At 44.2% G+C, this 13,232-nt stretch overlaps 1 protein-coding gene across 1 annotated transcript in view; it reads right to left on the reverse strand.

The window, feature by feature from the left end:
• Positions 1 to 5,605: 5,605 nt before the first annotated feature.
• The window catches only part of LOC306937058 (uncharacterized protein), a gene marked incomplete at its 5' end in the record, with an annotated part of 9,515 nt that continues 1,888 nt past the window's right edge, over positions 5,606 to 13,232 (reverse strand). Inside the window, one exon of the mRNA XM_079520733.1 lies at positions 5,606 to 10,104. Coding sequence (XP_079376859.1) covers positions 9,029 to 10,104 — 1,076 coding nt within the window. The 3' untranslated portion in view covers positions 5,606 to 9,028. The remainder of the gene's footprint in view (positions 10,105 to 13,232) is intronic.

Raw genomic sequence — 13,232 nt, forward strand, 5'->3', positions numbered from 1 at the left:
AATGCAAATGTGTTGCATTTGCATTGATTATTGTATTTTCCTGTTTTGCATGAAGTGGCTAATATCTAAAAATGCCCTGTTCTGAAATCAAATATACATGTACATATCCACATTAATAAATAAAAATGTAATCTGCCATTGGGGAACAGCAACCGTTTACATAGCAGCCCAATGACTAGCCCGTCTCCGGACCCCCCGGGTTGAGCTCCTTTGGACCTACCACGTAGGGTCCGGTCTCACCGGCTTCAAGCGACATGGGATGCAATCTGACTTTCCCTGTTTTACCTCTGTGCTGCGGTGTGGGTGTCATGCTGACATATTCCAAAATAAGCATATGAACGCTATAGGAGACAACGAACCTTCTGACCCCCCCCGCGAACGGCTCAGAAGCCGTTAAGTATTTTTAATGTTTGTACGACGGTTTTGGCAGCTCTGAAATTCTCTCTTCGGTCCCTCCTTGTTGACATCTCGGTTGGCTAGCTGCGCCTACGAGGCGCGTAGGGAGGCGCAGCTAGCCAACCGATATGCTGGAGGCGGTACAATGGGATGTCAACAAGAGAGAATTTCAGAGCTGCCAAAACGGTCGTACAAACATTAAAAATACTTAACGGCTTCTGTGCCGTTCGGGGGGGGGGGGGGGTGAGAGGGTTCGTTGTATCCTATAGCGTTCATATGCTTCTTTTGGAATATGTCAGCGTGACACCCACACCGCAGCACAGGAGTAAGTCAGGGGAAATCAAATTGCATCCCATGTCGCTTGAATCCGGTGATAAGGAACCCTACATAAAGTCATCAAAATGTCAGAAACTTTAACGTAGGGTTCCGAAAGGAGCTACCCAATGACAGCAGGTCAAAAAAGCTAAATAGGCCTACCAAGTTATTTGTTTCACTCAAACATGGGTCAATAACTCACTATATGACACAGCAAAGAAATACAAGCAACTGAAGCAAGGTTCCTCATTCCTATCCTGACAGAGAGAGAGAGAATTCAAGAGGAATAGGCCTAGAGGTGTTGCCACCAAGCCAGTCATGCACCGATATCAGCCAACCTGTCATAGATCATAACCTTCAACAGCTGCTCAACACAGATCCACATCACGTCTAGAAGTATTCCACATTGGAATAGCCTACTTATATAATGGCTTAGCTGCAATTTGAAAATGGGATGAATCTAGAGTTGCAACACCCTCCATTGACTCCCCATGCACTCATCCAAATTGCGATCTGCTTGTATGGGTATTAAACGACGATTAAACTCACCAACATTGCAGCTGTAGGGAAAGCTTGAATTATCCTCTTTCAATCTGCAAAGCTTGTTTCATACAAATCCACCAGTAGGCTACTTTCTGTCAAGAAATTCTGTGCAGATGACTTTTTCTAAGTGTAGTTTGGAAGCAGTTCGAAGCACTCGTCGAAGTCACTGAACGGCCCTGCGTTCCACCACCTGTTTCGAATTTGCACATAATGCAGGAGGCAGCAGCGCGTCCCGTTAATTAGTACCTTACTTAATACCTTAAATTATGTTATAGGCCTATAGTTTTGTTTCAATTTCAATCATATTTGTACAAAATTATTATAATCATACACTAGCCAGACAGATGCCTCTAAAAAATAATTAGAATAATGTGGAAATCAATTAATCAATAATAAAATATTACAATAATACATAAGACTACTCAAAAAAAGTATGTAGGCTATAATACAGAAATGTTAAATTGTAAACCATCTGAAAGTATGTTAATTATGCTCTCAATACTTGGTAGGCTACTTTTGAACAAGTTACTTCATCAATAGAGTTGACTACTGAGGGTTTAAGGTTAAAGCTGCTATAAGCAATGTGTCACATTTTTAATGACCTTTTTTTGTATTCAGACAACCAGCAATGGGTAGAGTCTCTGTGGCCAGATGTGTCACAAAAAGGTCATTAAAATGTTGACATATTATTGCTTATAGCAGCTTTAACTAAGGGTTAATTAAGGGTTTAATCTGCAACAAGCCAACAACCCCTGCTCTACTGGGTTCAGGTCAGGCCAGTTGGCTAGTCAGTCAAGCACAGTATGGTGGTCATGATGTACACCAGTTACTAGTAGTTTTGGCACTGTGGTGGGTGGTGCCAAGTCCTGCTGGAAAAGGAAATCAACATCTCCATGAATCTTGTCATTATGCACAAAGTGCTCTGGACTTGATAAAACAGACTGCATCAATGCGAGCAGATGACATAGCTCCCATGGAACCTTCAAGCAACATGGATTCTGCATTTCATTTGGAAATCAATGTCCCAAAGTGTCTGTAGGAAGAGTAAGAGGCACCGAGTCAGAGTTGCTTCATCATCACAAGTGTGTTGATTCGGGCAAGCGAAGGAAGGATGGATTATAGGAGACCTTTGGTAATCCTGGGGGAAATTCAGTTTCAGCTTCCTCCAGCTGATGGCTACTCAGCCAGGTGGTCATGATGCAGGGTTATGCGTCTTGCTCAGCGACCCTTCAACTGTTCGACACAGGAGACAAACCGGTGACCTTCTGATTAACATAGACGGCATTTGGTAATATTTCAAAACAAATCTTATCCCAGCCAACCATAAAAAACGCATTCATCTCTCGAGTCTTCTGAACAGCTCATACTGCACCATCTACAACACCCTCATTCATCCCCTGGCATTTATTTTCACCAGTGCCTATATTGAAGACAAGGAATCCGATTTAATCCGCTCTCTTCTGAGTATCTTTCATATCCTTCTCTGGACACTGCGCAGAATGTCTTTGAAGTCTGTGGTTGTAAAGCTTCACACTACTCACCTCTTCCAAGGCATTTATTGATATTACTTACTGAATGTGAACCCAACACTGACCCTGTTCAGTGGTTCCCATGATCATCACACAACAGGAAAGCTCCCTTTCAGCTCCCTTTAAACCCGAGTTGTAGCCTACTTCGAGTGCAGCGGTCTCGAACCCCTGGCTTGCGGACGCAACGAGCTGTGCAGCCAAAAGTCAGTGTAGCAGAAAATGCTTAGTTTTGTGAAAGGATAGAATGGGATGATGAAGTTAGATTAATTAAACATGAACTCTAAATTGTGCATTTAGATTATCTTTATCCATGGCATTTTACAATGCTTGTGCATTACATTCAAACCATGCAAGGTGCTAGCCTACTCATCAGGAGCAATTTGGGGGTTCAGTGTCTTGCTCAAGGACACTTTGATGGTGGAGCCTGGGATCATTCCAGTTGCTAAGTTGCCGCTCTACCTCCTGAGCCAACCCTTGCATCCCTAGTCCAAGCATGTCATAATAGGTGAACATTCGCCCATATAGACAGTTCTTCTTGTATTTGTTTTACTGAGGTTAAGGTTAGGAATAAGTTCACAGTTAGGTACTTGTACTGAGGTTACGTTTAGGAATAAGCTTGAGTTTAGGCATAGTTTTACTGAGGTTACGTTTATAGGAATACTTGGTGGCGCCGCGAGGTTGCGTGAGCGTGTTTTGGGGCAAGCGTTCTTAAATTCTATGATGTGAGCTTGTAGATCGGCTACTGTCGGGGAAAATTGGAGTGTGTGTGTGTGTGTGTGTGGGGGGGGGGGGGCTGTATAGGCTAGTATACATTGGTATACATTTTAACCACTTAAACACTAGTATACTAGCGTTTAAGTGGTTAAAATGTAATGTCAAGATAGCAAGCAAATGTATTAACTATTAAAAGTCACAACCGATAAAATAATACAGAGGTAGAGTCACATATTCAGTAAAGAGTCCCACACTAATACAGCTTCAGTTAGTTCAGGTGTATATAGAAAAGGCCAAGATGGGGTTGGAACATGTCTTGAATCCATTTCAGGATGTATTGTAGGAATATCAGGTACTAGGCCTACCTGGTATTCCTACAGTAAACTATGCCTAAAGGAGAATGAGACTAGCAGGACACTGCCAAAGACACTAAGAGCTGCCAGCCACCAAACTAGTGCTGTGGGAACCAACACACGGGCAGCAGTCACGAGGACGTCCACATTAACATATGTGGATGTACTCAAGAACGACGCAGGAGCACAAAGCATCAACGAGCTGGCCAGATGTATGGAGAACCGGGATGACTGGAAGCAACGACGACCTAGAGAGAAACCTACAGTAAACTATGCCTACACCTACAGTAAACTATGCCTAAAGCGCAATGAGGTCGCAATGAGGTGATCGGTCAGAACCTTCCAAAAACACATTACGTCTGGGACAATACTCCACATGTCCCAGACCCTTCTGGCTCCCAAATTGTGTAACGAACTCCCCATTGCAGTTAGAATTGCAGACTCACTCCCAATCTTCCATCGTAATCTGAAGACTCACCTCTTCAGACTCCACCCTATAGAGGGTATGCACGTGACATCATCATCATACCCGGAAGTTATGCGGGAACGCCTATTGAGTGGCAAAAAACTACTTTCTGGCCTAGACAGCCCATATAAACAACGTTAAACAATGTTAAACTCACTTTGCCACTCACTTTATACACGTGCATACCCTCTATTGTTCCAGGGAATTCAAAATGAGACTGCCTGCTCCAATTCCAATACGTCCTTGTCCTTTGCACAGTGGACAGGTTGAAACTTTTGAAATACAATAATCAGTAGAAGTGAGCTAAAACCTTAATTGCGCTTAAAGCGGCAATGCATATAACTTCCTTTGTGTGGATAAAACTGTATTTTAACCAATCTTGATGGTAGAGCAGTGGTTCGACAAGTGGGTTCCAGTGTCTCCCCAGGACCCAAACGTACCAACTCATGAATAAACAACTTCATAATATAACTGATTTACAAGATGGCAATACATCACGATGAGACACATTGTGAGATTGTGGATCTGCTATTGTCACCATTTCTTTAAAATATTGAAAATGTATGAAACTTGAGCATTTTAGTTTTTGTTTAAAAATACTTTGAATTAAACATAAAAAAAACCCATAAAAATGGGTCCCCACTGTTTGGGGGAACCTGGTGTTGAACATAAGACAACTGTGGTGGTTTGATCTCCTCGCTCTTCTACTGAGCTCCTGTGGTCTGGTAGGCCACCTACTGGTTGACAAGAGGTATTGCATTCAATTCAAAGGGAAAAGTCACAATTTCTCTAGGTAGCCTACTAGTTCTCCACTAATGGCCAGGAGGAGGTAGTTTAGAGACCAGGATTACTGCATGTTTTTTGTGAGGGTACCTACCCTAGGGGACATGGGGAGAACATGCAAACTCCAAATATGTAACTATGTTAGTAGGAATAAACACAAGAAGTTCCTGTTTGACCAAATGGGTTCCCAGTTTAGGATTAATGAGACTTTAAGATGTAATTCTAAACATCTCATTCTAATATCTCATTGATTCAAAACAAACTGATAATGGCCAACTCAGCTTCACATTTGAAGTTGAACTACTTTTAATTCCTTACTTTGAAAATACAAATAAAAATAAAACAATAGCTCACAAGCAGGCCTGGAAATCCATCATTTTAGGGGCAAGGTCACTTGGACTTTGGTGTTGTCCATTTCTTGAGGGCACAAAGGGCCAGATGCCAGGGCAGGAAGGAAGGAATGAATTACATTTTCGTCCATTGAAAGAATGCATTGAATTTAAGGGTTAAAATGCAGTAGGCCTATTTACAATCTGATCCATGCTCAGGCCTGCACCAATCAAAGTCACTGGATTGGTTTAAAGACAGGGATAGGACGCAAGACTTCAGAATCTCAACAAAAGATACTGGTGTCTACATATTGACAAGAAAGAGACACTGGTGTGGTGTCTACATATTGACAAGATAGATTTAGATATTAGTACGCTGGGGCATTAAAGCCACTGTGTCCTCAGAGCATTTTTTGAGGGGCAACGACAGTCATGGCCTCTGTGGCCTCCCTGAAACACCTCTCATCATGACACATTGTGAGCTTTTAAAGTGATTTAGAAAGTTGTTATTGTCGAAAACATTACAAGTATAAAATAGTTTGCTGAGTTACATTTCATTTATTGACATAAAATAACCTGATAGACAAAAACTCTAAACTCCTAAAATGTAGACATACTGTATAAACATTGCTTATAGAGGGTGATCGAGGTACCAGTGTGACTGTGGATGCAGTAGTTGCACGTTGTACAAAAAGGCAGCATGGCTTTCTACCAAACAATGTTGCAGTGTCTCTGTAGCCACTGTGTGGTGTAAAAAATAAAATATGTTCCACAATGATTTAGTTCAAAGTTATCTATAAGTGGGTGGGTCATTAACAGTAACCTGTGCATACTCTGGCCATTTAGTTCATAGTCACTGTAGAGCAGAAACCTCTTATCTCCATAAAGTATTTGTGTTTTTTCGTAAATGAATTACCTAATTAGCCTGGCCTAGCCAGTGTGCTTTCTGGTCTAGAGGGGCGGGTAGCGCATTGCTCAAGCGCTGGATAGTATTGGCTCACCGATCAGAGCGCCCGCCCTTGATCCCCTCCCCCCCTCCCCGGTAGAAAACAGCAGAGAAAACTGTCACAATATTTTGAGCGACGCCCCTCTGCACTGTAGTTCACTCCCACTGCTAGACCAGGAAATGTGTCTTGTTCCCCCTAGGCTTTCATTTTTGAGCCAAATGCGAACGAAAATAAAAGCCTGGGTACCGAGGCTATGACCTACTTGATCATACTACAGCGTCACACAAAAGTAGCAGATCACAATGCTTTGAGCTTGTAGATCTGCTACTTTTGACGGTTTTTCATTTGAATCCTGAAAGGTAACAGGTAAGGCTTGGACATATGAGGTTTCCACCCGACAGAGACGTTATACAGTCACCCTATGGAAATATGAAACTGTGCCGACACACATGGTAAAATAAATGTCATTTGAATTCAGCAGTGTTAAAGGGATACTTTGACACGACTAGTAGCTTGTTATTTGAGCTTGCGAGACTATTTGTAATAAGGCTGTCACTTCAAGTGAGTCTGTGAGACTAAGTACTAACGTTGTCAAATCACACAAGGCCATGAAACATCATATAGAGCAGGGTGACGTGACGCAAGTCCACGGGTTCTGCAGAATACTTTGATAATATTTGGAATTAATCGATTTACCAATATCACTTTGTTTTATCTATTTCTTGGACCCTCTATAACTTGGTAAAATGGACAGGAGTTGTACTGTCCTTGGTGCATTCTTTGTCAATCAACACCAAATCTCTTCGCCAAAATATCTGATCTACAGCTCACTTGTTACAACACGTTGCAAGCTTGTAGATTTGCTATATTTTTTCAGATGTTCACCCCGGAACAGGAATGCTGGGTTTTGAATGGTTAGATGTCAAGTATAAAGTCATTTTCAATCTGCCCTAATGGATGACATATTGCATCTTAGGGAGAAGATAAAGTAACGTGGTGCTGTAAAGTAACATTGTAATACAGGGGTGCCGTGGATGAAAACGTTTTTTACAGGGGTGCCACGAGATACAAACATTAATAGAAAACTGTGACAGAACACAGACAGAGCCTCATTAAACACTTTCACTCTCCCTTCATGCGCCTCAATTCATTCTCTGTAGAGCAGTGGTTATCAACATGTGGTCTAATGCAAATCAAACCGAGGGTCCTCGTAATCAGAGCCATCGAATAGAAGAGTTGTGATATTGAGGGGGCAGAAAACAGCCTGGTCACGTGGTTCATGTACTCGCGCGAGCCCATAGACTCCAATGCATTGTGCCGCCATTGGACTGGCCCCATGAAGTGAACAGAATTTGCGTAACTCTGTCTATACTCTATGACTCTGCTTGTAATAAAAAAGGTTGAGAATCACTGCTCCAAAGTGAGTATCCGTTTTAAAACAGTTTTCATTTCCTGTCGTACTCTGAAATCTGTCTGTCACGTCTGTTCCTCTGGCAGAAAGACAAGTAAAGGAAAAGAGTATTAATAAATAAACAAATAAATAAACAAATAAATAAATGCATGTGAAAGCAGCAGGCCATGCTGTGCCTAGAGAGTGGCCTCTGTACAGAACTGTTAAGCCCAGAGTTTCCACAAGGTGGCAAACCAGTTTCCCGTTTCCGGGTTCATCGTCCCATAGCTTCATTTGATTGGCTCATCTTTAGCACATGAGGAAAGAGAAAGATGGTAAATTTAGGAATATTCACCATCCCGATTGGAGCCACTAGAGTCGACATGGTACACAAATCTTACGTCCTATGGTTACTGGTGCTAGATCCCGCGAGAGTGTGTTCCTGGGACAGAGAAAGGTTGAAAATAAAGTACATTTTCTGTACTTAGTTTAGACAGTACTTAGTTTAGACTAGTCATTGGTTAGACCAGTCATTAGTCCTACAACTACAACCATCAACAACCTCAAACCCTCACCCTAACCTCCCACGGGGCAGCACACCTAAACCTAACCCTCTCCCAACCCTTATGTCTAACCAATGACTAGTCTAAACTAAGTATGCACCCCATATTGTGTGGCTTGTGACAATCGGATCCAATATTTAGTTCAGTGACCATGGGGCTAAAGAATGCTTCAGAAGCTGTGCTCACGGTCACTCTCCCATTGGAATGAATATAGACTCCAACCTGCTTCCCGACTCCTAAAAAGGCGTCCACCCACTTCTTGGACACAGGTGAAAGCGGCATATGCGTTTCCGGTTCAAGCCTGCCGCAGAGCCAATCAAACAAAGTTATTGAACAGGTGCCGAAAACAGCTATGCCACCTTCGGAAAAACCCGGGACTACAGTCATTCATAGTGTATTGTCTGTGGGGCCCAATGCCTTATTGTACACTTTGTTGCAGGCTGTGTCGTGCACCGAAAATAGCCGATATACAACGCGTATAGATCGTTGGTTCTCATTTCTATGTTGGCTATTCAAAAATAGCAGATCTACAACAAGCTCACAGCACAAAACCTTCACAGGTGAGGGTCCACGGGCAAATACATTCATTTGAGGGTCCTTTACATGAAAAAGTTTGAGAACCACTGGTGTAGATAAGCTCTTTCCGGTGTACGACACTGGCACTTAGACCAAGTAGAACTCCCCCCTTAGCAGAAGGCTGCTACGTGGACACGAAGCACATCTCTTTCTTCAGGTGGACTTGCAGGCCACTGGCGGTGGTGAAGGTCTTGGAGCACTGCAGGCAGCGGTAGGGCTTCTCGCCCGAGTGCGTGCGCACATGCTTCTTCATGGTGTCGCCGTCGCTGAACGTCCGGTAGCAGTACGGGCAGCTGTACGGTCGCTCACCCGTGTGGATGCGCAGGTGGCGCCGCAGGTTCCCCCGCTGGCTGAAGCTCTTGGAGCAGAAGGTGCAGCGGTGTGGTCGCTCGCCCGTGTGCGTGCGCAGGTGCCGCCGCAGGTCGGCCGACTGGGCGAAGGACTTGCAGCACCAGTCGCAGGCGTAGGCCTTGCGCTTCTGCTCCGCGTGCAGCCGCAGGCCGCTGGCGTGGGAGAACGACTCACCGCAGCGCGAGCAACGATAGTCGCCGCCAGCAGTCTCCCGCCGATTGTTGCCGAAGCCATCGGCGGCCGTCGTGATGCCAGACACCACCCCGTCACGGGTACCGCCGGGTGATGATTGTGGGTCTAGAGCTGGTGCCGGCACCACTAGCCGGTTTGCTTCTTCGCCGATTCCGAGCCGGGCCTCGTCACCGCTGTGGCACGCGGTGGAGTCGGAGGTGACAGGGTCCCCATGGCTCGCAGGGTGAGGAGCGATCGGCGCATACTCCTCCGGTTCCGTTTTGATCAGCGTCTGAAGCGGAGGTAGCTCCTCGCCGCATGGCGGGCTCTCACCGCGGCTCTTGGCAACAGTGTTCAGGGAACACGAGAGGCTGAGCGAGCAGGCATTGCTGAAAGCCTCCAGCTGGGCCACAGGCTCGGCTTTCGACAACGTCTCCTGATAGCTGGGCTTGGCCTCGACATGTCCCTGTGCCTCCAGGGGGTCTGGGGGTAGCGGCGCCGGAGGAGGGGTCTTGCTCTGGACAGACAGAAGCTGAACAGAGACCAGCGTCTCCTCTTTCTGCGGGACGAGGGAGCCACCCGGTACCTGGCTCTGCTCTGGTTCCACTGGACATGACCTCAGCTCTGGATCTCTGCTTTCCTCTGGAACGGAGAACAGGAGAGTGGAGCGGGTGGACCCTATGGTAATGAGAAGAAAATTAAATATATATTTCTGTCGTCGGGCAGAAACCTCGTTTTTTTCTGCTACTCTTGCTATTTTTTAATTTGAATCTGTAACCATTTTGGACATATGAGGTTTCACAATATCATCGGTAGACGACGTTGACAGACTGTAGTGTACATAATTGAAAGAAAAATCACACCTGTGTGAAGTGAGGGGCGCTCTTATCATCTTACAACATGATGATGTAAAACAAACATTGAGACAAAACAAACATTAACTTTTTCGCTGCTATATACGTTTATAAACGTAGCTAGGCTAACGGTACATACTGGTGCTATCTACGCGTATGTTTGTAGACAACCGTATAATCCATAATATGAAAGCAGTGACCGTCACTTTACTTCTTAGCATTGCTCCGGTTAGTATGGAGAGCCTCCACCCGCACCAGCTATGGGATCTTTAAATCCAGCTCCATTGAGCCTCCTTTATAACAGGATTTTCAAAGCGTTGTATCTCAAAAGTTTCGAGAGCTGTCCATGGTGTGCCGCACCCGATGATCGTAAATAATTTGTGAGTTTGTACCGCAACGCTGAGCAAATGTAACTGGTTGTAATGCTAGCTAAGGGGTCTGAGCTAATGCGACCAATACTGTGCTCATAACATAAGCCCCCACCTTCCTGAATAACCCGGATGGGTGGCATTCCTTACGTGTGCTTATGCTGCCACCTGGCGGCACAGAAAGTTAAATTCTCTTTATTGTCAATGGCGTTTTTAAAACAAACATTTAACTAAAAACAAACATTAAACCTGTATAATGAATGGCCGTTTTGACTGTTTGCGTAAACACAAACATTGAATGCCATTGACAATGAATGGCCAGTTTTGAGTGTTTGTGTAAAGACAAACATTGAAGACAAAAGTGAGGACGCAAATAGTAATGCGATGGAATGAGATGATGTATGATGATAAGAGCACCCCTCACTTCACACAGGTGTGATTCGTTTTTCCTTATGACAGAAAATAGATTAGGTCAGATACTTGCAGCTAGGTGATCCGACCTATATTGCTCTAAGAAATATGCATTTCTCTTCATTGTAGTATTTTGTATGCTCACTAAGCTAAAACGCTCCACACGTCCCACTCTTCTCCCTTCTCTAAAACACCCTGGACAACGCTCCACGCGTGCCAGACTCTTCTCCCTTCTCTAAAACACCCTGGACAACGCTCCACACGTCCCAGACTCTTCTCCCTTCTCTAAAACACCCTGGACAACGCTCCACACGTCCCAGACTCTTCTCCCTTCTCTAAAACACCCTGGACAACGCTCCACACGTCCCAGACTCTTCTCCCTTCTCTAAAACACCCTGGACAACGCTCCACACGTCCCAGACTCTTCTCCCTTCTCTAAAACACCCTGGACAACACTCCACGCTTCCCAGACTCTTCTCCCTTCTCTAAAACAACCTGGACAAGTAGCGCTCCACGCGTCCCAGACTCTTCTCCCTTCTCTAAAACACCCTGGACAACACTCCACGCGTCCCAGATAAGGCTGAACGATTTTGAGAAAAAAATCTAATTGCAATTTTTCTGACCAATATTGCGATTGCGATTTGACTCGCGATAAAAAAAAATTAAATCACATCCATGTGAAGTAAGTGGTTCAACTCCGTGTGGGCGTCCCCGGGGGGGTCCCCGAAACTTCCAGACCCACAGGAACACGCCCAGGGTGCCGGCCCGGTTCAGGCGAGCCGCCCTGTGTCCGAAACGGTCGAGAAATTACAGAGTTAACGTGTGGGGGTCCCTATACTGTACTGTACAGTCACTGTACTGTAATGTCACACCCAAAATCATCATATAGGGCCTATACAGTTAGTATGTGTGTGTGTTAGGCACACAGTGACACAGTGACACAGTGACACTTGGTTGTGAAAACCAACCAAATGCTATTTTCGTGCTCAGACAGACCCAGCCAGCCAGCCACCCACCCACAGACACACAAAGCTCCGTAATGAAGTGGTTGCACCACTTAAAAAGTAAAGCTTCAATTTAGTATTCACTGTGTCCATTTAAAAAGTAATGAAACATTACCAAATGGCATACCATTCATTTACTTTACCAGGCAGTGATGTCAGGATTCACATGATGTGAGACAGCTCAAAATAATGTAGGCTAACCAAATTGACCTGTGTTTAATTAACTACAATAAGAATGTGTGTTAAAATTGTAATGTTAGATATAATTGTAAACAGCTCTCTGGATACAGACCATAAATGCAATGTAATTTCCAGACTTTCTATTTAAGTGCAATTGCTATTAGGCTACAGTTATCTAATCATCAGAGCACAATATTGTGATTCTCATTTAATATTCACATTTAGATATTATGTAATGTTCAATTGATTTATTTGTTTTTGAGGGGCAGTATAGCCCCTCCAATATCCAGCCTTTAGTGTATGGTCACAAACGTCCTACACAAACATTAAATTCCCATTATGTCAGTGTCTGAGCAAAGACATAGGCCTAGTGTCTATTTTACGTCATGATGATGATAAGAGCGCCCCTCACTTCACACGGGTGGGATTTTTTTAACCAAATAAAAGCATATGCATTGCATACGTGTAGGCTACATTTTGACAGATGTGATGACATAATTAGGCTATCAATTATTAGAGATCATTTTGGTTAAGGTTTAAGACAAGCTCATAACTTTAACTGTAATGTTTATTAGCTTGTTGGCCGGCTATTTCCCCACCACGGGTCCTGGTGTAAGCTCTTTTTCAATGACGGCTCTACTCGGATCTCGGTACAATTTCGCGGAGCTCGCTCAGACAAATCATTACAAATGTACATGCACCACAATGGAGACCGGTTCACCAGAATCGGGGACGACGACGACAATGTAGCATTAAAATAAACAGGGGACAGACAGGACAGCGCCGTGCCATGCGAAGTTTTGATGATTTGAACATGGTGGACCCTGTTGGAAACAAGTGTAATGCTTAATTGGGTCGTCCACTCACAGTTAACAGCCTTTGTATTGAGTTTGTGCTTGAAATGTACTGTAATTCTGCAAACTGTTAATAAATTCTTCAATCAATAAAAAAAAAAAAGTTGTGGTGTTGCCGTGGGATGTTTTTACTGT

This window comes from Electrona antarctica (genome assembly GCF_951216825.1).
Source record: "Electrona antarctica genome assembly, chromosome: 14".
NCBI classification, from domain to species: domain Eukaryota; kingdom Metazoa; phylum Chordata; class Actinopteri; order Myctophiformes; family Myctophidae; genus Electrona; species Electrona antarctica.